Consider the following 24,685-nt stretch of genomic DNA (forward strand, 5'->3'; position numbering starts at 1 on the left):
TGATTGTAACCATTCAGCTATACAGTGATAAATATGCATAAACGTCAGTATCTAGGGATATTTCTGGTTATGGTATATTTAAAATATCAATAGTAGCTGTTTAAATTATCTTCCCTTTCTGTACTCCTTTTCCAGATACCTAAGGTTAATAGGAAACACAGGAAGTAGTAATTAAATGTCAATCACAGTCAGCTCAAATTCTGAGACAGTATTATCGATCTTACACTTCTAGCACTTTTCATCCAGATGGACTCCCAAAGTTCTCCTTAACTCATGTCTACAGGAATCACTCATCCATCTTTGACATGAAACCACTGAAGAGTAAATTGCAGCCACTGTTTGACAGGACATAGCAAAGCAACAGATTAGAGCAGGAAGTGACTATAACAGAAATTTTGGGAGCAGGGATGTAACTACTCCAATTGGATTTTGGCCCGTACACCAAGTGTAACACCTATTTCTCGTAAAAAATATGTAGTGACTTTTTAAAGGCCCCATATTGGTCTTCTCTCTTAGCCAAGTAGGAAAAAAGCCACCTGCTGCAGCACAGTGCCCTTAACGTCAGGCTAGGACACTGGTTCACTACTGACCCAGAGGAGCTGTATGGAGAGGTGCTGATGATTCAGGGAGGTGACACTTCTACCCTGATGCAGTACTAGAACATTGCCTTATCATTGAGCAAGAGGCTTTGGACCCAAATCAAGACATTAATAGAAACAAGAATAAATCTCTCCCTGATTCCAGCTGCACAACCATCATACTGTACATTTGCTTTTCTTCTCTCTCTCCTTTGCAAACAACACTCCTATAACTTCTTGCTGACAGCAATATGTGTGTTGCTCCTTGCGAGTCAGCTGCTGGCAGGAAGTTCCTGTGTTTTCTTTTCTTCCCTGCCAATATTTGACATAGACAAACCTTGCACATCTTAGGAGGATCTACTGTTGGGCTGCTACACCACAGACATTGTGGCTAGATCTTAAAACCAAATACCCTTTGGTTCAACCACATGGACTTTACAATCTTTTCTTAAAAGAATAACACAAAATTTGTTGTTTTTTTTTCAAAAGGACCAGATTCTCAGCTGATGTAAATCAACATAGTTCCATTGACCTCAGTGGAGTTATATCACCTATATTTACATTAGCTGAAGATCTAGCCCAGAGTGTTTAAAATGAATGACCCACAGATTTTCCCCTGGAGAATCCTATAGTTTAATTAGGTATCTTCATTTTTAAAGGCCCTATAAAGATCTTTTATAAATATTCAGTAAGATTTGAATTTTTGCCAAATAGAAGAACTTTCTATGGCTATACTAAAGCTCTGAAGTAAAATACGTCTTGTGAAAATCTCTTTCTACGTGGATTTATCAGGATGCCTTCTTCCATTCTAAAGGGAAGAACAATGAGTAACTGAGCATCGTGGAGCTGGACAATGCCTATATGTATCAAAGAAACTTCACTTTAACTACAAAGAGAAGTATAAGATCCCTTAGAAAGATAAATCTTAGAATAGAATCAGAATCATAGAATAGCAGGGTTGGAAGGGACCTCAGGAGATCATCTAGTCCAACCCCCTGCTCGAAGCAGGGCCAATCCCCAACAGGACCAATCCCCAGGGCTTTGTCAAGCCTGACCTTAAAAACCTCTTAAGGAAGAAGATTCCACCACCTCCCTAGGTAACCCATTCCAGTGCTTCACCACTCTCCTAGTGAAAAAGTTTTTCCTAATATCCAACCTAAACCTCCCTCACTGCAACTTGAGACCATTACTTCTTGTTCTGTCATCTGGTACCACTGAGAACAGCCTAGATCCATCCTTCTTGGAACTCCCTTTCAGGTAGTTGAAAGCAGCTATCAAATCCCCCCTCATTCTTTTCTTCTGCAGACTAAACAATCCCAGTTCCCTCAGCCTCTCCTCATAAGTCATATGCTCCAGCCCCCTAATCATTTTTGTTGCCCTCTACTGGACTCTTTCCAATTTTTCCACATCCTTCTTATAGTGTGGGGCCCAAAACTGGACACAGTACTCCAGATGAGGCCTTACCAATGTTGAATAGAGGAGAATGATCACGTCCCTCGATCTGCTGGCAATGCCCCTACTCATACAGCCCAAAATGCAGTTATCCTTCTTGGCAACAAGGGCACACTGTTGACTCATATCCAGCTTCTTGTCCACTAGGTCCTTTTCTGCAGAACTGCTGTCTAGCCATTCGGTCCCTAGTCTGTAGCAGTGCATGGGATTCTTCCGTCCTAAGTGCAGGACTCTGCATTTGTCCTTGTTGAACCTCCTCAGATTTCTTTTGGCCTAATCCTCTAATTTGTCTAGGTCCCTCTGTATCCTATTCCTACCCTCCAGCATATCTACCACTCCTCCCAGTTTAGTGTCATCTGCAAACTTGCTGAGCGTGCAGTCCACCCCATCCTCCAGATCATTAATGAAGATATTGAACAAAACCAGTCCGAGGACCAACCCTTGGGGCACTCTACTTGATACTGGCTGCCAACTATACATGAAGCCATTGATCACTATCCATTGAGCCCGACGACCGAGCCAGCTTTCTATCCACCTTATTGTCCATTCATCCAGCCCATACTTCTTTAACTTTCCAGCAAGAATACTGTGGGAGACCATATCAAAAGCTTTGCTAAAGTCAAGGAATAACATGTTCACTGCTTTTCCCTCATCCACAGAGCCAGTTATCTCATCATACTTTGCAGTTAGGTTAGTCAGCATGACTTGCCATTGATGAATCCATGTTGACTGTTCCTGATCACTTTCCTCTCCTCTAAGTGCTTCAGAATTGATTCCTTGAGGACCTGGTCCATGATTTTTCCAGAGACAGAGGTGAGTCTGACTGGCCTGTAGTTCTCCAGATCCTGCTTCTTCCCTTTTTTAAAGATGGGCACTACATTAGCCTTTTTCCAGTCATCTGGGACCTCCTCTGATCACCATGAGTTTTCAAAGATAATGGCCAATGGCTCTACAATCACATCCACCAGCTTCTTTAGCACCCTCGGATGCTGCGCATCTGGCTCCATGGACTTGTGCTCATCCAGCTTTTCTAAATAGTCCCAAACCACTTCTTTCTCCATACAGAGCTGGTCATCTCCTCCCCACCCTGTGCTGCCCAGTGCAGTAGTCTGGGGGATGACCTTGTTCGTGAAGACAGAGGCAAAAAACGCATTGAGTACACTAGCTTTTTCCACATCCTTTGTCACTAGATTGTCTCCCTCATTCAGTAAGGGGCCCACACTTTCCTTGACCTTCTTCTTGATGCTAACATACTTGAAGAAACCCTTATTGTTACTCTTAATGTCTCTTGCTAGCTGCAACTCCAAGTGTGATTTGGCCTTCCTGATTTCACTCCTGCATGCCTGAGCAATATTTTTATACTCCTCCCTGGTCATTCGTACAAGCTTCCAATTCTTGTAAGCTTCTTTTTTGTATTTAAGATCAGCAAGGAGTTCGCTATTAAACCAAGCTGGTTGCCTGCCATATTTACTATTCTTTCTACACATCGGGTTTGTTGGTTTGTTCCTGAAACCTCAATAAGGATTCTTTAAAATACAGTCAGCTCTTCTGGACTCCTTTCCCCCTCATATTATTCTCCCAGGGGATCCTGCCCATCAGTTCCCTGAGGAAGTCAAAGTCTGCTTTTCTGAAATCCAGGGTCTGTATTCTGTTGCTCTCCTTTCTTCCTTGTGTCAGATCCTGAACTCGACCATCTCATGGTCACTGCCTCCCAGGTTCCCATCCACTTTTGCTTCCACTACTAATTCTTCCTGGTTTGTGAGCAGCAGGTCAAGAAGAGCTCTGCCCCTAGCTGGTTCCTCCAACACTTGAACTAGGAAATTGTTCCCTACACCTTCCAAAAACTTCCTGGATTGTCTGTGCACCGCTGTATTGCTCTCCTAGCAGATATCAAGGTGACTGAAATCTCCTATGAGAACCAGGGCCTGTGATCTAGTAACTTCTGTTAGTTGCCAGAAGAAAGCCTCGTCCACTTCATCCCCCTGGTTTGGTGTTCTATAGCAGACTCCCACCATGATATCACACTGGTTGCTCACACTTCTAAACTTAATCCAGAGACTCTCAGGTTTTTCTGCAGTTTCATACCAGAGCTTTGAGCAGTCATACTGCTCTCTTACATACAATGCAACTCCCCCACCTTTTCTGCCTTGCCTGTCCTTCCTGAACAGTTTATATCCATCCATGACAGAACTCCAGTCATGTGAGTTATCCCACCAAGTCTCTGTTATTCCAATCACATCATAATTCCTTGACTGTGCCAGGACTTCAGAAAGGACCTGTATGTTCTTCTTATTAGAATTTTATTACATTGTCTCTTTAAACTTACATTATTCTGGTTTCTGCTGCACTACATACACAGAGGCACTCTAATATACCAATATACATGGGACCTGATGAAAAAATTGTAGGAGTGGATGTCCAAAGCCGTTTGAGAAAAAGAGCCCTGGCAATCTAGTAGGAGGGTTTTACACAGAGGAAATACAGACAAAGGAAGGGATGGATGATCTGTCCATGGCATAGTAGGTAGAACAAGAGTAAACCAGAATAGCATAAGCAGAACAAGAGCCAAATTCTGCCTTTGGATGAGAGTGCACCTCTCCCACTGAAGTCACTGCAGGCAGTAGTGTACTTGAATGAGGACAACATTTGTCCCCATTAGTAGATATGGAGCTATGTCCAAAGTGACCTAAAAGTTGTCTTTTTGTGTTTAATGGGATGCCTCACATGACTGATGGACCAAAACTGCTCTTAGCATCTGGGAAAACAGAACAACCTCAAACAAACAAACAAACAAACAAAAAAACTCTATTTTTAGATAAAGTAAGGATGCATCTTTGCTAAAATCAATATATTGTAGATTTACTTCCTCCCTATCCCCTCTTATTTACAAAATAGCTCAAACAACCAAATTATGCATGCGTCAAGTTTCATAACCAAAACAGTTTTGTTTTCAAAAGCCAGTTTTCAAAGCTTCTGGTGGTGTCAGAGTAGCTTATTTTCCTTTGATCTCCTCTTCCTGTTCCTAAGAAAATGCTATTTACTATCCAACTCCCCAAAGCAAATGTATAAATGCATTCGTTAGGGGCTCATTACTGATGCAACTTGTCAGCAAGAAACAGCTCTGTAGATCTAGCTAGCTGTCAGGGAAAGTCTAACTTCAAATTTACAAAGTTCAGAACCAAGAAATCACAGACTTTTAAAAGGCTGTTTTCTTATTACACTTGAAAATATAGTACCAATGGTTCCTAACCATTCATCATATCTTCTTTATATTCTTTGATTCATTACTCATTATTAAATGATTTTGAAAGCCTCTGCATATGCTGATGGTTTTGTAGACAGGGACAAATTACATCTGTTCATATTATATTGTAAATAAAAAAACAGCATGTGAAACCTTACTGACTGATAACTTGCTTAACATTTCTACAGCTTTCTGATGTCAAAAATCTACTCCATTCTGGATAACAAGCAGATCTGTACCTGTCAAACTAACTATCTTAACCAGTCAAAATTGGTATTTTGTGTAGTTTTGCTACAAATGCTGAGACATCCTGAGTTATTTTTTTTAAACAGGCAGGATCAAGTTATGCATGGGTTTGCAGAAAAACAGAAGTTTATATTTAACGAGCATGCCATCCTTTAATTTTCTTTCAGTTTAAAGCACTTTTAAGTTTTATATTATTCCTCAAATTAATGCTGTCAAGGTTTCTTTCCCCAGTTTGAACTTTAGAGTACAAAAAGTGGGGACCTGCAGGAACACTTCTAAGCTTAATTACTAGCTTAGGTCTGGTACACTGCCACCAGCCAGAATTTAGTGTCTGGCACACTTTCTGTTCCCCCAAAACCTTCCCTGGGGAACACAGATCCAAACCCCTTGGATCTTAAAACAAGGAGAAATTAACCATCCCCCCTCCGTTCCCCCCAAGACTTTCCCCTCCCTGGGTTGCCTTGAGAGGCTTCACACAGATCCAAACTCCTTGGATCTTAAAACAAGGAGGAATTAACCATCCTCCTTTCTTTCCCCCCACCAATCCCTGGTGAGTTCAGACCCAACCCCTTGGATCTTAAAACAAGGAAAATCAATCAGATTCTTAAAAAGAAAGCTTTTAATAAAAGAAAGAAAAAAGTAAAAATTATCTCTGTAAAATCAGGATGGAAAATGCTTTACAGAGTACTTAGATTTATATAGCCCAGAGGAAAGCCCCTCTAGTCTCAGGTTCAGAGTTACAGCAAACAGAGGTAAAAATCCTTCCAGCAAAAAGAAACATTTACAAGTTGAGAAAACAAAAATAAGACTAATCTGCCTTGTCTGGCTATTACTTACAATTTTGAAACATGAAAGACTGATTCAGAAAGATTTGGAGAGCCCAGGTGTATGTCTGGTCCCTCTTAGTCCCAAGAGTGAACAACGAAAAAAAAACAAAAAGCACAAACAAAGACTTCCTTCCACCAAGATTTGAAAGTATCTTGTCCCCCTATTGGTCCTCTGGTCAGGTGTCAGCCAGGTTTACTGAGCTTCTTAACCCTTTACAGGTAAAAGAGACATTAACCCTTAACCATCTGTTTATGACATGACCCCCAAATCTCAGACAGTGTGGAACCACACTGGCGGTGATTTCTTCCTAGAACTTTAGAATAAACAGATTAATAAAACACATGCACCTTTACATATACTACTAATTATGTAAAATTACAAGACTTTTCACATTTCAAGGACAATTTTTAACCAGTTGATTCTGGGAAACTTTCATGGGAGAGTGCATCAGCTACTTTGTTAGAAGCTCCTGAAATGTGTTGAATTTCAAAATCAAAATCTTGGAGAGCTAAACTCCATCGAAGCAGTTTTTTGTTGTTTCCCTTGGCAGTATGAAGCCACTTGGTTGGTTTGTAGCTGGAAACGCCGTCCCCAAATGTATGGGCGTAGCTTTTCCAGGGCATACACAATGACGTAGCATTCTTTTTCACTGGTTGACCAGTGGCTTTCCCTCTCAGACAGTTTCTTGCTGAGAAACACGACAGGATGAAATTCTTGATCTGGTCCTTCCTGCATTAAAACTGCTCCTACACTACACTCAGACGCATCTGTGGTTACTAGGAATGGTTTGTCAAAGTCTGGGGCCCTTAGCACAGGGTCAGACATGAGTGTTGCCTTAAGCTGGGTAAAGGCCTTCTGACACTCATCAGTCCACTTAACCGCATTTGGCTGGGTCTTTTTGGTCAGGTCTGTTAGTGGGGCAGAGATTTGGCTGTACTGGGGTACAATTGCCTGTAATATCCGGCCAAGCCTAAGAAGGATTGGACCTGTTTCTTTGACTTTGGGACAGGCCACTTTTGGATAGCATTCACCATGGCCTGTAGGGGGTTTATTGTTCCTTGACCCACCTGGTGTCCAAGGCAAGTCACTCTGTTTTGGCCTATTTGACACTTTTTAGCCTTAACAGTTAGTTCTGCCTGACTGATGCGCTCAAAGTCTTTTTATAGGTGTTCTAGGTGTTCGGGCCATGAATCAGAAAAAATGGCCACATCATCGAGGTAGACAACTGCAGAGTCTCCCAATCCTGCTAGGAAGGGAAGCACATTAAATTCATACACCCCTGCATGGGTGATGAAGGCTGACCTTTCTTTGGCGGGTTCATCTAGCGGTACTTGCCAGAACCCCTTGGTTAAATCTAATGTAGAGAAGAACTGTGCATGTCCCAATTTCTCCAATAGCTCATCGGTGCGTGGCATTGGATAGTTGTCGGGACGAGTTACAGCATTTAGCTTACAGTAGTCCATGCAAAAGCGTATTTCCCCATCTGGTTTGGGTACTAGAACCACTGGAGATGCCCATGCACTGTTAGAGGGGCGGATTATACCCATCTGTAGCATGTTTTGGATCTCCCGTTCTATAGCAGCTTGGGCATGAGGAGACACCCAGTAGGGTGGGGTTGTAATTGGGTAAGCATTACCTGTGTCGATGGAGTGGTATGCCCGTTCAGTCTGTCCTGGGGTGGCTGAGAACATTTGGGCAAAACTAGTGCACAGCTCCTTGATCTGTTGCTGCTGCAGACGTTCAAGGGTTGTGGAGAGGTTCACCTCTTCCACACCACAGTCACTTTTTCCTTCGTAGTGGACACCTTCAGGCCACTCAGCGTCATCTCCTCCCTGGGCTGTAAACTGACAAACTTTTAAGTCTCTGGAATAAAAGGGCTTGAGAGAATTAACATGGTACACTTTAGGCTTTAGAGTTGAGGTGGGGAATGCTATGAGATAGTTTACAGCTCCCAGATCCTCTTGGACCGTGAATGGCCCTTCCCATGATGCTTCCATCTTATGGGCCTGTTGCACCTTCAAGACCATAACCTAGTCTCCTACTTTGAAGGAACGCTCTCTGGTATGTTTATCATGCCAGGCCTTTTGCTCTTCCTGAGCATCCTTTAGGTTTTCTTTAGCAAGGGCTAAAGAGTGTCGGAGGGTGCTTTGTAGGTTGCTTACAAAGTCTAGAATGTTAGTTCCTGGAGAAGGCGTAAACCCCTCCCATTGCGGCTTCACTAACTGTAATGGCCCCTTTACCTCGTGGCCATACACAAGTTTGAATGGTGAAAACCCTAAACTGGGATGTGGTACAGCCCTGTAGGCAAACAGCAACTGCTGCAACACTAGGTCCCAATTATTGGAGAATTCGTTGATGAATTTTCGTATCATGGCCCCCAAAGTTCCATTAAACCTCTCCACCAGGCCATTGGTTTGATGGTGGTAAGGGGTGGCAACCAAGTGATTCACCCTATGAGCTTTCCACAGATTTTTCAGGGTCCCTGCCAGGAAATTAGTTCCTGAATCTGTAAGGATGTCGGAGGGCCAACCTATCCTGCCAAAACTGTCTGTTAAGGCCTGGCACACAGTTTTAGCCCTGGTGTTGCTTAGAGCTACTGCTTCCAGCCACTAGGTAGCAAAATCCATGAAAGTCAGTATGTACTGCTTTCCTCTGGGTTTTTTTTAGGGGGGGAAAGGACCCAGAATATCCACACTACTCGCTGAAATGGGACCTCAATTATGGGGAGTGGCTGGAGAGGGGTTTTGACCTGGTCTTGAGGCTTTCCCACTCTTTAGCACACCTCACAAGACCGGACATAATTAGCAATATCCTTGCCCATTCCCTCCCAGTGGAAGGACTTCTCCAACCTGTCTTTGGTTCTGTTCTCCCCAGAATGGCCACTGGGATGGTCATGGACTAAGCTTAAGAGCTTTACCAGGTACTTAGTTGGAACTACCAACTGTTTTTGAGGACGCCAGTCTTCCTGGTGTCCACCAGAAAGAGTCTCCTTGTATAAAAGTCCTTGTTCTACAACAAACCGGGATCGGTTAGAAGAGCTGAGAGGCGGTGGAGCGCTCCGTGTCGCAGCCCAAGCTTTCTGGAGGCTGTCATCTGCTTCCTGCTCAGCCTGGAACTGTTCCCTTAAGGCTGGAGACACCAGTTCCTCCTTAGACTGTGGACTTGGGCTTAGTCCTTCTGGAAGCGATGTAGGTGATGGGGTTGTTTTCGTTGATGGTGAACTGCCTTCTGCTGGTGCACGATGTGATATTTCAGGCTCAGGCTGAGCCTCTTGGGTAGGGTTGTCTGCTGCCTCTGCCAGTTCAGGCCTGCTGGTGCCCTCTGGCATTGAGGTTGGAGATGGGTTTGCAAGCGCTGGCGTCAGTGCTGGCAACGGTTTTGGTGCTGGTTGCTTTTCCAGTTCCGGTTTGGGGACTGGATGCGCTATGGCTGTTGCAGTCGTTGATAGGAGATCTGGGTCCACCACCTCTGTCTGGGTCTCTGGTAACAGAGACAGGGCCCTTGTGGACGGCTCAGGAACAGGGATGGGTCTGGAAGCTTGCCTGGCTTGGCTGCGTGTAACCATCCCCACCCTCTTGGCCAGCTTCACATGGTTGGCCAAATCTTCCCCCAGTAGCATGGGGATGGGATAATTGTCATATACTGCAAAAGTCCACATTCCTGAGCAGCCTTTGTACTGGACAGGCAACTCAGCTGTCGGCAAGTTTACAGATTTTGACATGAATGGGTGAATTGTCACTTGGGCCTCTGGGTTGATGAATTTGGGGTCCACTAAGAATTGGTGGATAGCTGACACTTGTGCCCCCGTGTCTCTCCAGGCGATAACCTTCTTTCCGCCCACTCTCAAGGTTTCCCTTCGCTCCAGGGGTATTTGAGAGGCATCTGGGCCTGGGGATCTTTGGTGTGATGGTGGTGTAATGAACTGTACTCGATTGGGGTTCTTGGGGCAGTTGGACTTTATACGTCCCAGTTCATTACATTTAAAACATCGCCCAGCTGACTGGTCACTGGGCCGAGGTGGGTTGCTGAAGACTGGTGAGGTGGGACAATAGAGTGTCTGGGGCTTTCCTTGAGTTGTAGGTGCGGTCTTGGGTTGCCCCCAGTGACAGGGTTTATTTTCAGTTTGCCCCCCTGTGATATTCGCTCCCCTTGCTAGTAGTTTTTTTCTTTTCTGCCACTTCCATCCATCTGGCTCCAATCTCTCGCACCTCGGTTACAGTTTTGGGCTTCCCATCTAGGATGTGCCTTTCTATTTCCTCAGGAACACCCTCTAAGAACTGTTCCATTTGCATGAGGAGGGACAGCTCTTCCAGAGCGTTAGCATTTGCTCCTGATATCCAGGGATCCCATTTCTTTCCAATGTGGTAGGCGTGTCGGGTAAATGACACATCTGGTTTCCACCTTAGGGCTCTGAACCGCCGATGGGCATGCTCAGGTGTTAGCCCCATTCTGATTCTGGCCTTGGTTTGAAAAAAGTTTATAATCATTCATGCGTTCCTTAGGCATTTCAGCCGCAACCTCTGGTAAGGGTCCACTGAGCTGTGGCCTCAGCTCTATCATGTACTGGTCTGTAGGGATGTTGTACCCATGGCAGGTCCTTCCAAAATTTTCTAAGAAGGCCTCAGTATCATCACCTGCCTTGTAGGTGGGGAATTTTCTCGTATGGGAAACAGTACCTGGAGAAGGGTTGTTAGGACTGGCTGGTACATCTGGCTTAACCTTGCTAATTCCAGGGCTTGCTGGTGGGCCTCTCTCTGGAGCTCCAAAGCCCTCCAGTGGTCAGCCTCTTTGGCTTTTTCTTCTCTTTCTCTCATCTCCATCTCTTTTTCTATCATCTCCATAGTTCTCCTGCGGTCAACCTCTTTGGCTTCCTCTTCTGCGTCCAGCCTAGCCATTTCTAGTTTGTTAGTTGCTCCATTGGTACTCATTTTTCTGCTTTCTTGTGCTGGCCACACCCCCCTCTGCAGCTCACTGAAACCTGGGATGTACTCCGCTCAGGGCTGCTTGGTTAACAGAGATTTTCTAACTAGCTGTACCCGAGAGGTAGAAAGAAAGAAAACAATTCAACTTGTAAATTCCTTTTTGCTGTCTGCTTGCTCACAGCTTGAAGCCTCCTCTTAACAAAGACTCTTGTTAAAAAACTTAACACCTCTGCCCTGAAGCTGCTTTCCAAGCAGCTAGAAAGGAGAGAAAAAAAATCCTACTGGCTTTTGGTTCCTAAAAAATCCCAAACCGCTGCTCACCATGTCAAGGTTTCTTTCCCCAGTTTGAACTGTAGAGTACAAAAAGTGGGGACCTGCATGAATACTTCTAAGCTTAATTACTAGCTTAGATCTGGTACACTGCCACCAGCCAGAATTTAGTGTCTGGCACACTTTCTGTTCCCCCAAAACCTTCCCTGGGGAACACAGATCCAAACCCCTTGGATCTTAAAACAAGGAGAAATTAACCATCCCCTCTCCACTCCCCCCAGTCCTTCCCCTCCCTGGGTTGCCTTGAGAGGCTTCTCACAGATCCAAACTCCTTGGATCTTAAAACAAGGAGGAATTAACCATCCTCCTTTCTTTCCCCCCATCAATCCCTGGTGAGTTCAGACCCAATCCCCTGGGATCTTAAAACAAGGAAAATCAGTCAGATTCTTAAAAAGAAAGCTTTTAATAAAAGAAAGAAAAAAGTAAAAATTATCTCTTTAAAATCAGGATGGAAAATGCTTTACAGGGTACTTAGATTTATATAGCCCAGAGGAAACCCCCTCTAGCCTCAGGTTCAGAGTTACAGCAAACAGAGGTAAAAATCCTTCCAGCAAAAAGAAACATTTACAAGTTGAGAAAACAAAAATAAGACTAATCTGCCTTGTCTGGCTATTACTTACAATTTTGAAACATGAAAGACTGACTCAGAAAGATTAGGAGAGCCTGGGTGTACGTTTGGTCCCTCTTAGTCCCAAGAGTGAACAACGAAAAAAAACCCAAAAAGCACAAACAAAGACTTCCTTCCACCAAGATTTGAAAGTATCTTGTCCCCCTATTGGTCCTCTGGTCAGGTGTCAGCCAGGTTTACTGAGCTTCTTAACCCTTCATAGGTAAAAGAGACATTATCTCTTAACCATCTGTTTATGACAAATGCTGTCCTACTTTGTTTTTAAATTCCAGTCTGCTTTAGAAATTAAAACAAAATCAATTAAAAAAGATATATCTAAGATACTTACATGGTGCCCATAACCACAGAAGCTAAGCATGCCCCAATCCTTAATGTATTTAGCCTCATAACAACCCTGTGAGGCATTAGTCCCATTTTTATGGATAGGGAACTGAGGCACAGAGAGTCTTACCCAAAGTCATACATGAAGTCTAGGAATTGAACTCAGGTTTCTCAAATCCCCAGCTTGTGCCCTAACCACTGAACCATCCTCCTTCTCCAAATAACATTGTTAACTTAAAATAAAGTGAAGGTTATTCTGAGACAGAAGCAAAAGGATGCATGTGTGAAGGGAGGGGGAATCAAGTGCGAAGGCCTGACAAGGTGTTTGTCATGCTGGGATATCACCACACTTCAGATATCTCCAGTCTGTATGCATCTATAATGAACTTTTCTCCATAGTGTCTAGATCCCGTGTACAAAAGTGAGATTCATACTGATTCTTCCTCAAAAGACCCAAACTCACCAGCGCTACCATAATTATTTTCCATTGGAGGTTGTGTTCCCAGAGGGCATGGCTGGCTCTGTTACAGCTCTGTTATTGAAGGAAAGCTTTGTACACAGAGATAGGTCTCTTCCATTAAGTCCTCAAAATGGCAAAACGGCACACTGCTCCACTGCATGCATCTTTCAGGAACATCTGGAGTACATACTCATGCAATGCCTCTCCACCACCCCTGCCTGGGTACAAATAGCAGTGTAGCTTGTGAGACACGGCTTAGGCAAGTAGAGTAAAAACACACCCAAAGGGTGTGGGTACGTATGCCAGAACATAGCATACATGTTATCTACTCACCCAAGCTGTGCCTTCCTGTCTATTTTTAGCAGTGTAGTGTCTCACCACCTCCCCACCGCTGGAGCCTTTCCTCTTCACAGGAAAAGAATCCCCCAGTGGGGAAAGTCTCTGGCAAGAGAGAGGCACTGGGGAAAAGCTCTGGTATCTCCCCACTGCTGGAGCCCTTCCCATCACAGGGAAAGACTCTGGCAGCAGGAAAAGGTTCTGACAGGTGGAAGGCATCAGGGAAAGACTGAGCCTTTCCCTCTGCCTCCCCCCTGGCAGAGCCTTTCCTTGACATAGTGAAAGGCTCTGTCAACTGGGAGCTATGAAACTTTTCCTTGGTGCCTCCTCCCACCACAGCCTTTCATTGACACACATAGCTACACACCACAGTGCTTCTCACTGCTTAATATAGCTACACTTACAACTCAGACCACCACCAGTGATGTGTAGTATAGACATAGCCTCAGAAGGCTCTGAACCTACCCACTCATTGCATGTATCACTCTGGGGCCCGTCTGCTATAATATTCTAATTTATTGCAATTACCGTAGTGGGACACAGAAAAAAAAAGATGTCTATTAAGACAGATTGTTCCCTCCCCATTAAGAGCTCTGAAGATCAACACTTTTAACCAGATGAGAAGCTAGTACAGAGTTATGCTTGAGAGACAGGATCCACATGGTGGACCAGTTAAATCTCCACTGTGCACATCAAGTTTTAGGTGTCTCAAACTAGACACACAAAATTAATGGATGCTTATTACCTTAATGTGCCTGAGCTCCCCATCAGTTCATTTGGCCCATCACAGCCCAGCTCAGGCCAGGCAATCCAGTGGCACCAGGGCCAGGAAAGGATAAGGTGTTGCAGGGGGAGAGTCCGCCCTGCATGCTGATGTGTGCATTGCGTGATGCTGTGATGCTAGCCAACGGGCCAAAGCAAGAAGCTGGGCTCAGCACCATGGGACAGAAGCCATCATTGCTGGGTGAATGCATGTCAGACTCACTGTTCAACCCCCCTCCACCCGAGGCAGGAATGACCCATCTTCATTCCACAGGAGTGTTGGGAAAATTAATTAATTTATGTTTGTGAAGCACTCCGACTTTATAATGAAAAGTCCACGAAGAAATTAACAACTCTGTATTCAGAAGAGGTTGTGACTATTGTGCAGTAAATAAGACCACATGCTAAACAAAGGAGAAAACAAAATATTGAATAGCTGCTCATTCAGTGAGCATAGTCCATCCTGAGCACTGGATTAGGTGGGTCCTGCGGACAACATATATTTGATAACATAAGTATCATAATGTATATACACAAGTTAGCTGAAATAAGGTTGCACAGACAACCTCAATGTTGGCATTTCCTAACTTTTGAGTGCTTGACTTAATATTATTTTAATGCGCTTTTTGTGATAGCTAAGGGTTAATGTCTCTTTCACCTGAAGCACCTGACCAGAGGACCAATCAGAAAACCGGATTTTTTCAACTCTGGGTGGAGGGAAGTTTGTGTCTGAGTCTTTTGTCTGCCTGCCTGCTTTCTCTGAGCTTTGGAGAAGCAGTTTCTACTTTCTAGTCTTCTGTTTCTAAGTGTAAGGACAAAGAGATCAGATAGTAAGTTCTATGGTTTCTTTTCTTTGGTATTTGCATGAATATAAGTGCTGGAGTGCTTTGATTTGTATTCTTTTTGAATAAGGCTGTTTATTCAATATTCTTTTAAGCAATTGACCCTGTATTATATCATCTAAATACAGAGAGAACATTTGTATGTATTTTTCTTTCTTTTTATATAAAGCTTTCTTTTAAGACCTGTTGGAGTTTTTCTTTACTTCAGGGAAATTGAGTCTGTACTCACCAGGGAATTGGTGGGAGGAAGAAATCAAGGGGAGATCTGTGTGTTGGATTGCTAGCCTGATTTTGCATTCCCTCTGGGGGAATAGGAAAGTACTTTTGTTTCCAGGATTGGGAACAGAGAGGGAGATTCACTCTGTTTGGATTCACAGAGCTTGTGTCTGTGTATCTCTCCAGGAGCACCTGGAGGGGGGAAGGGAAAAAGGATTATTTCCCTTTGTTGTGAGACTCAAGGGATTTGGGTCTTGGGGTCCCCAGGGAAGGTTTTTCAGGGGGACCAGAGTGCCCCAAAACACTCTAATTTTTTGGGTGGTGGCAGCAGGTACCAGGTCCAAGCTGGTAACTAAGCTTGGAGGTTTTCATGCTAACCCCCATATTTTGGACGCTAAGGTCCAAATCTGGGACTAAGGTTATGATATGGTGTGCAGTGGTGGGATAGACAGAATCCAGAAGCCAGTGGAAATATTTTATTTTTCTTTTTTCTGCTAGGGGCTTTTTAGCAGAGGGAAACAGTTTGGTTTTAAAAGAGAACCAGAGAGAAATTTTTTTTTCTGCTCTCTCTGGCAGTTTGTGGCTTGCATGTTAAGCAAGAAGCCATTACCAGACTGTTAAGGGTCTTTTGTCATGCAATAGCACTCCCATTGAGAGTCATTACCAGCACTATATACACATGCAAATAAAGTGGTTTTTCAGGTTTACTTAACATTGAAGATTAGCTAAAGGCACTGTTGCTAGGCAGACTTCAGGAGGCAACAGAGAACCTGCAGTTCAGAAGATAAACACCGGAGGGCACCCCAACACAAGAAAACAGGAACCATGACTTCTAAGGCAAAAATTGAGGCCGAAGTACAATTCAGAGAAGCTGAACACAGGCGACAACTGGAAATAAAACAAAAAGAGATGGAGATGAAAGAAAGAGAAGAACAGATCAGAGAGGCAGCCTACCAAAGAGAACAGGCAGCCTACCAAAGAGAACAGGCAGCCAAAGAGGCAGCACACAAAAGAAAACTAGAAGAAGAAGAGGTGGCCTACCGAAGGAAACAAGCAGAAGAAGAGTTGGCCCACAGAAGGAAGCAAGAAGAAGAAGAGGCGGCCCACCGCCGAGACATGGAAAAACACCAAAAAGAAATGGAAAAACAACAAAAAGAAATGGAAAAACAACAAAAAGAGAATGAAGAGAAGGAAAAACAGAGAAAACATGAACTGGACTTGCCAAAAGCTGGGCTGCATGTGCCAGCCAACCCTAACAACCCGGCGCCCATTATTGCTCCACAGCACAGGAAATTTCCCACCTACAAGGCAGGTGATGACACCGAGGCCTTCTTGGAAAATTTTGAAAGAGCCTGTCTTGGGTACAGCATTCCCGAAGACCAGTACATGGTAGAATTGAGGTCACAGCTCAGTGGACCTTTAGCAGAGGTGGCAGCTGAAATGCCTAAGCAGCAAATGAATGACTATAAACTTTTTCAAACCAAGGCCAGATACAGAATGGGGATAACCCCAGATCATGCCCGTCGGCGCTTCAGAACCCAAAAGTGGAAACCAGAGGTGTCATTTCCCAAACACGCCTACTACATTGCAAAAAACTATGAGGCCTGGATAACAGGAAACAACATTCAAACCTTGGAAGAACTGCACCTCCTCATACAAATGGAGCAGTTCTTGGATGGTGTTCCTGAAGACGTCACACGGTACATACAAGATGGAAATCCCAAAGATATCGCTGAGGCGGGGGAGATTGGAGCCAAATGGATGGAACTGGCAGAAAGCAAGAAAGCTACTGTCAAGGGGAACGATTACCCCAGGGGGCACACAGACCATAAACCCTACAACCGAGGACAGCCAAAGACCCCACATACCACCCAAGTAAAGCCACACATACCCTACCCTTCAACCTCACCAGTCTCCAGTAACTCACCTCGGCCCACTGACCCATCAGATGGAAGATGCTTTAAGTGTAATGAACTGGGACATATCAAGGCCAACTGTCCAAAGAACACCATGCGAGTGCAATTCATTACACCACCATCACACCAAAGATCCCCAGGCCCGGATGCCTCTCAAATACCCTTGGAGCGAAGGGAAAATTTGAGAGTGGGCGGAAAGAAGGTTACTGCGTGGAGAGACACGGGGGCACAAGTGTCAGCTATCCACCAATCCTTCGTTGACCCCAAATTCATCAACCCAAAGGCCAAAGTTACAATTTACCCCTTCATGTCACAAGCTGTAGACTTGCCTACAGCTCAACTGCCTGTCCAGTACAAAGGCTGGTCAGGAATGTGGACTTTTGCAGTCTATGACAATTATCCTATCCCCATGCTACTGGGGGAAGACTTGGCCAACCAGGTGAGGCGGGCCAAGAGAGTGGGAATGGTTACACGTAGCCAAACCAGGCAAGCTTCCAGACCCATTCCTGTTCCTGAGCCGTCCACAGACGCCCCGTCTGTGTTACCAGAGACCCAGACAGAGGTAGTGGACCCGGATTCCATGCCTACCACTGAAACAGCCACAGCATTTCCAGTCCCAGGCCCGGAACTGGAACAGCAACCAGCACCAGCAAGTGCAACCACATCTTCAAACTCAACGCCAGAGGGCGCCAGCGAGCCAGAACTGGCAGAAGCAAAAGACAGCCATACTCAAAAGGCTCAGCCAGAGCCTGAAATACCCTCAGGTGCACCAGCGGAGAGCGGTTCACCAGCAACGGAAACAACCCCATCACCTACATCGCTTCCAGAGGGACCAAGCCCAAGTCCACAGTCTGAGGAAGAACTGGTGACCCCAGCCTCAAGGGAACAGTTCCAGACTGAGCAGGAAGCGGATGACAGCCTTCAGAAAGCTTGGGCGGCGGCACGGAGCACCCCACTGCCTCTCAGCTCTTCTAATCGATCCCGGTTTGTTATAGACCAAGGACTTTTATACAAGGAAATTCTTTCTGGTGGACACCGGGAAGAATGGCAGCCGCAAAAACAGTTGGTGGTTCCAACTAAGTACCGGGGGAAGCTCTTAAGCTTAGCCCATGATCATCCCAGTGGCCATGCTGGGGTGAACAGAACCAAGGACCGGTTGGGGAAGTCCTTCCACTGGGAGGGGATGGGCAAGGACGTTGCCAAGTATGTCCGGTCTTGTGAGGTATGCCAAAGAGTGGGAAAGCCTCAAGACCAGGTCAAGGCCCCTCTCCAGCCACTCCCCATAATTGAGGTCCCATTTCAGCGAGTAGCTGTGGATATTCTGGGCCCTTTCCCAAAAAAGACGCCCAGAGGAAAGCAGTACGTACTGACTTTAGTGGACTTTGCTACCCGATGGCCGGAAGCAGTAGCTCTAGGCAACACCCGGGCTAACACTGTGTGCCTGGCCTTAACAGACATCTTTGCCAGGGTAGGTTGGCCCTCCGACATCCTTACAGATTCAGGGTCTAATTTCCTGGCAGGGACCATGGAAAAACTGTGGGAAACTCATGGGGTGAATCACTTGGTTGCCACCCCGTACCACCATCAAACCAATGGCCTGGTGGAAAGGTTCAATGGAACTTTGGGGGCCATGATACGAAAATTCATCAACGAATTCTCCAATAATTGGGACCTAGTGTTGCAGCAGTTGCTGTTTGCCTACAGGGCTGTACCACATCCCAGTTTAGGGTTTTCACCATTTGAACTTGTGTATGGTCACGAGGTTAAGGGGCCATTACAGTTGGTGAAGCAGCAATGGGAGGGGTTTACGCCTTCTCCAGGAACTAACATTCTGGACTTTGTAAGCAACCTACAAAGCACCCTCCGACACTCTTTAGCCCTTGCTAGAGAGAACCTAAAGGATGCTCAAGAAGAGCAAAAGGCCTGGTATGACAGACATGCCAGAGAACGTTCCTTCAAGGTAGGAGACTAGGTTATGGTCTTGAAGGCGCAACAGGCCCATAAGATGGAAGCATCATGGGAAGGGCCCTTCACGGTCCAAGAGCTCCTGGGAGCTGTAAACTACCTCATAGCATTTCCCAGTTCCTCACTAAAGCCTAAAGTGTACCATGTTAATTCTCTCAAGCCTTTCTATTCCAGAGACTTACAGGTTTGTCAGTTTACAGTCCAGGGAGATGATGCTGAGTGGCCTGACGGTGTCTACTACGACGGGAAAAAAGACGGTGGCGTGGAAGAGGTGAACCTCTCAACCACCCTGGAACGTCTGCAGCGGCAACAAATCAAGGAGCTGTGCACTAGCTTCGCCCCATTGTTCTCAGCCACCCCAGGACGGACTGAACGGGCATACCACTCCATTGATACAGGTAATGCTCACCCAATCAGAACCCCACCCTACCGAGTGTCTCCTCATGCCCAAGCAGCTATAGAACGGGAGATCCAGAACATGCTACAGATGGGTATAATCCGCTCATCTACCAGTGCATGGGCATCTCCAGTGGTTCTGGTACCCAAACCAGATGGGGAAATATGCTTTTGCGTGGACTACCGTAAGCTAAATGCTGTAACTCCTCCGGACAACTATCCAATGCCACGCACCGATGAGCTATTGGAAAAGTTGGGACGTGCCCAGTTCATCTCTACAATAGACTTAACCAAGGGGTACTGGCAAGTACCGCTAGATGAACCTGCCAAGGAGAGGTCAGCATTCGTCACCCATGCGGGGGTGTATGAATTCAATGTCCTTCCTTTCGGCCTTCGAAATGCACCCGCCACCTTCCAGAGGCTGGTAGATGGTCTACTAGCTGGACTGGGAGAATTTGCAGTTGCCTACCTCGATGATGTGGCCATTTTTTCAGACTCCTGGCCCGAACACCTACTACACCTGGAAAAGGTCTTTGAGCGCATCAGGCAGGCAGGACTAACTGTTAAGGCCAAAAAGTGTCAAATAGGCCAAAACAGAGTGACTTACCTGGGGCACCAGGTGGGTCGAGGAACCATAAACCCCCTACAGGCCAAGGTGGATGCTATCCAAAAGTGGCCTGTCCCACGGTCAAAGAAGCAGGTCCAATCCTTCTTAGGCTTGGCCGGATACTACAGGCGATTTGTACCACACTACAGCCAAATCGCTGCCCCATTGACCGACCTGACCAAAAAGACCCAGCCAAATGCTGTTAAGTGGACTGATGAGTGTCAAAAGGCCTTTACCCAGCTTAAGGCGACGCTCATGTCTGACCCTGTGCTCAGGGCCCCGGACTTTGACAAGCCATTCCTAGTAACCACGGATGCATCTGAGCGTGGTATAGGAGCAGTGCTCATGCAGGAAGCAACAGATCACAACTTCCATCCTGTCGTGTTTCTCAGTAAGAAACTGTCTGAGAGGGAAAGTCACTGGTCAGTCAGTGAAAAGGAATGCTATGCCATTGTGTACACCCTGGAAAAGCTACGCCCATATGTTTGGGGACGGCGGTTCCAACTACAAACTGACCAAGCTGCACTAAAGTGGCTTCATACTGCCAAGGGGAACAACAAGAAACTTCTTCGTTGGAGTTTAGCTCTCCAAGATTTTGATTTTGAAATTCAACACATCACAGGAGCTTCTAACAAAGTAGCTGATGCACTCTCCCGTGAGAGTTTCCCAGAATTCAGTAGTTAAAAAGTGTTCTTAAAATGTAGAAGTCTGTTAGTTATATACTTAGGAGTATATGTAAAGGTGTATGTGTTGTATTAATCTGTTTATTTTCAAGTTCTAGAAGGAAATCGCCGCCAGTGAGCTTCCCCACTGTCTGCAATTTGGGGGGCGTGTCATAAACAGATAGCTAAGGGTTAATGTCTCTTTCACCTGAAGCACCTGACCAGAGGACCAATCAGGAAACCGGATTTTTTCAACTCTGGGTGGAGGGAAGTTTGTGTCTGAGTCTTTTGTCTGCCTGCCTGCTTTCTCTGAGCTTTGGAGAAGCAGTTTCTACTTTCTAGTCTTCTGTTTCTAAGTGTAAGGACAAAGAGATCAGATAGTAAGTTCTATGGTTTCTTTTCTTTGGTATTTGCATGAATATAAGTGCTGGAGTGCTTTGATTTGTATTCTTTTTGAATAAGGCTGTTTATTCAATATTCTTTTAAGCAATTGACCCTGTATTATATCATCTAAATACAGAGAGAACATTTGTATGTATTTTTCTTTCTTTTTATATAAAGCTTTCTTTTAAGACCTGTTGGAGTTTTTCTTTACTTCAGGGAAATTGAGTCTGTACTCACCAGGGAATTGGTGGGAGGAAGAAATCAAGGGGAGATCTGTGTGTTGGATTGCTAGCCTGATTTTGCATTCCCTCTGGGGGAATAGGAAAGTACTTTTGTTTCCAGGATTGGGAACAGAGAGGGAGATTCACTCTGTTTGGATTCACAGAGCTTGTGTCTGTGTATCTCTCCAGGAGCACCTGGAGGGGGGAAGGGAAAAAGGATTATTTCCCTTTGTTGTGAGACTCAAGGGATTTGGGTCTTGGGGTCCCCAGGGAAGGTTTTTCAGGGGGACCAGAGTGCCCCAAAACACTCTAATTTTTTGGGTGGTGGCAGCAGGTACCAGGTCCAAGCTGGTAACTAAGCTTGGAGGTTTTCATGCTAACCCCCATATTTTGGACGCTAAGGTCCAAATCTGGGACTAAGGTTATGATAGTGTTTAATTATTTACAGGCTGTACTAGATCTCCAGGAGTCCTGGACAAGCAATTACAGGCAGTATCTTGCACTATAAGGAATATGGATGAAATGCCTTAATAAGTCTGTCCATCTCTAGTTTCTGTGATTCTTTGTTTCAAATGTGGGCTTCTTTCTCATACAAAGTGATGTAAGTTATATCATCAATTTCCCTCAATACTCAACTACATTCTTTATGTAATTATTATGTGAGCTATAAATACCTAAACAGATATGTCCAGGTGTTGAAAAAGGATCATAAAATCATGTTCATAGTCAATGCTGAGAGATTTCATCTTCACAAGAGGCACATTCTCCAAAGCTGGCATAGTGAGATATAAATCACACCTCTCTGTGCCAGCCTGGCTCCTTGCACTGGATAGGGGACTCATCCTTAACGCTTTCCTGCAAGGTTTCTGCTGAGACAGAGCAGATTTAATTCCTGATGACAGTTTCAAACAATCCCTGCTAAATGGTCTGTTCAGGTGAGGCACTGGATTGTCACATGCCCAGCTTCTCTGGTTATATATTCTTCACACTCTTTGGGTACTACTATCCCCCTCTAAACTCTCTGCTTACAACCTTCCCCTAAACAGAATTTGCACCATTAGCAGCCTCCATCAAGGTATATGCAGAAGCCAGCACAGATCCTGTGGTAAATTTAGGCCAAGAATGTCTTTGTTATCTTGATTGCCATTTGTAATTAGTTTTCCCGTTCACACTTTAAACAAGCATCAATATCCTAGTATTTCAACTCAATGATTGATTAAAAGTAAGGAGGAAAACTTACTTCTCTGTGAAGGAATGTGGGTGGTAGAAAGTTGTTGATTGCAAAACTTTGCATCCTTATTGTTTGGAGAGGAATTTGTGGAGTTGTTGGGTTTCATTTATCCCTAGGTAGCCTAATACAAGCATTTGCTTTTTTTTTTGTTACGGAAACTTCAGATCTTCTCAAGAGTAATGTTAATTTTCTAGCTGATTACAGCATTTCCGTTCACAAGACTACAAAATATGTTCTCTCAGTGTTTCTTTTACAAGGCCCAATTTTCAGGGCTTCATAACTTTGGGTGAATTAATTAATTTTGGAAATGATACAAATTATGTTTGCAAAATAAAATGCACTAGTCACAAAAACTTTTTGTGCTGGCATAGATTAACCCCTTCCCTACTGGGTGATGACGAAGCCTCTACAACATCTGACAGCAAATTTCTTCCATGGGGTAATTTCAAATGCAAGCATCTAGTGCATTATAAAGGAGATTTCCACTATATAGTACTCTATTTGAATGTTAATCAATGTCATTAAACTTGACTGATTAAAAAAATACTATAGAAGTGGCTACCTATGTGCTTTATAATCTTCTAAATAATATTTTCAGTGGCGTTTTATTTTGTACGAAGATGTTATAAAAACCTGAATGTAAGTGGGAATTAGATGACTCAGGAGGTTTATCACACTGGAAATGGGATGTGGAGTCTTTCATTACAAAGTCACCTCTTAAATCCAGCCCCAGTCAGCAGTGACTAAAAGTCATTACTGTTTGATGACATATGAAATGACTTTGGGTCTTAGCCCAGATCTGTTTGGAAGGTATCCACCCTTCAAAAGACACCAACCTAAATGTCTAAGCCGTATCCTTGTTGGCAATTTCACCAGCAAAGCCAAAGACAAAATACTCCTGGAGTCTTAACTACCTTCTCAGCCCTAGAAATAGTCCTCCAATGTTAAAGTTAAAAGCAGACTGGCAGAATAGTATGGGAAAGCGCTTTACTACAGAAAAGTATCCGTTCTTGTAGACTGATAAAAAATTCCATTTCCTATAGATGCTAATCAACCACCTTTCATGGCAATTGAATTAATTTTCTAAAACAGGGATGACCAACTGTGGCCTGGGGGGCATATCTGGCCCACCAGATCAGTTCATTTGGCCCATCACAGCCCAGCTCAGGGCAGGCAATCCAGTGGCACCAAGGCCAGGAAAGGATAAGGTGTTGCAGGGGGAAAGCCCGCCCTGCATGCTGACGTGTGCATCGCATGATGCTGTGGTGCTAGCCAATGGGCCAAAGCAAGAAGCTGGGCTCAGCCCCATGGGACAGAAGCCATCACTGCTGGGTGAGTGCATGGCAGACTCACTGTTCAACCCCCCTCCACTCGAGGCAGGAATGACCCACCTTGCAACACATCCTCTGGGAACAGGACCCAATGTCATACTCCCTTATGTCATACCCTCTGGCCCACCAAAGAATTTTAGTGGTTTCTGTGGCCCTCATGTTGCCCATCTCTGTTCTTAAATGTTACTATTGTGACACACCTCAACAAAAAGTCAAGAAATGCAAAGTTAACTGTATCTTATCTCACATATGTCAACCTCTTAAAGTTTGTCAGTCTCACTTTTAAGTTTCCTGAATCTGCTTTGTTTGTACTTCAGTCTTGATTAGCTGCTTGAATTTAATAAACCAGGCCCTGACTGTGTACCGCCTTTCACTTTGTGCTACCATTCTGATTCAGTAGCACTTTACAGAAGTGTAAATGACTGCGGAAGAAGCAAAACAATGAAAAATTAGCCCCCTATCGTACAGCCCTATGCTGAAGTCTTGTACAGGGAAACAATTGAGAGCAAGAAATTAAGAGTGCCTCATTCATATTTTCTAGGGCATAAGTGAGTCTTGTTTTTGCTTCTCATATTATTATTCCCTACCTTTATTTCTTTTTAATATAATCCAGAGTTCACTAGTTTACTGCTGATTTATTATTCCTTCACATATTGGATTAACATAGTAGGATTCTAGATAAATGCTGATTGCATAGAAATCCTGCATAGTAAAATATGGCTGTGAGAGCCACACTAATAGCAGCTCACATATTATGACTAAATGAAGGGCCAGTTTTAATAGGTTTAGCTGAATGTCATACTATTT

General features: G+C 44.6%; 2 protein-coding genes across 9 annotated transcripts in view; both read right to left on the minus strand.

Annotated features, from left to right (window-relative positions):
- The window catches only part of STS (steroid sulfatase), a 192,460-nt gene that overhangs the window by 74,608 nt on the left and 93,167 nt on the right, over window positions 1-24,685 (minus strand). The window lies entirely within an intron of this gene.
- On the minus strand, window positions 8,159-9,983 carry LOC127056583 (uncharacterized). Its single transcript, XM_050964608.1, has 2 exons — window positions 9,273-9,983; window positions 8,159-8,200 (listed from the first exon to the last, which is right to left on the minus strand). The coding sequence occupies exons 1-2, from the start codon at window positions 9,965-9,967 to the stop codon at window positions 8,170-8,172; spliced, it is 726 nt and encodes a 241-aa protein (XP_050820565.1). The 5' UTR covers window positions 9,968-9,983; the 3' UTR covers window positions 8,159-8,169.

This window comes from Gopherus flavomarginatus, chromosome 1 (genome assembly GCF_025201925.1).
Source record: "Gopherus flavomarginatus isolate rGopFla2 chromosome 1, rGopFla2.mat.asm, whole genome shotgun sequence".
NCBI classification, from domain to species: domain Eukaryota; kingdom Metazoa; phylum Chordata; order Testudines; family Testudinidae; genus Gopherus; species Gopherus flavomarginatus.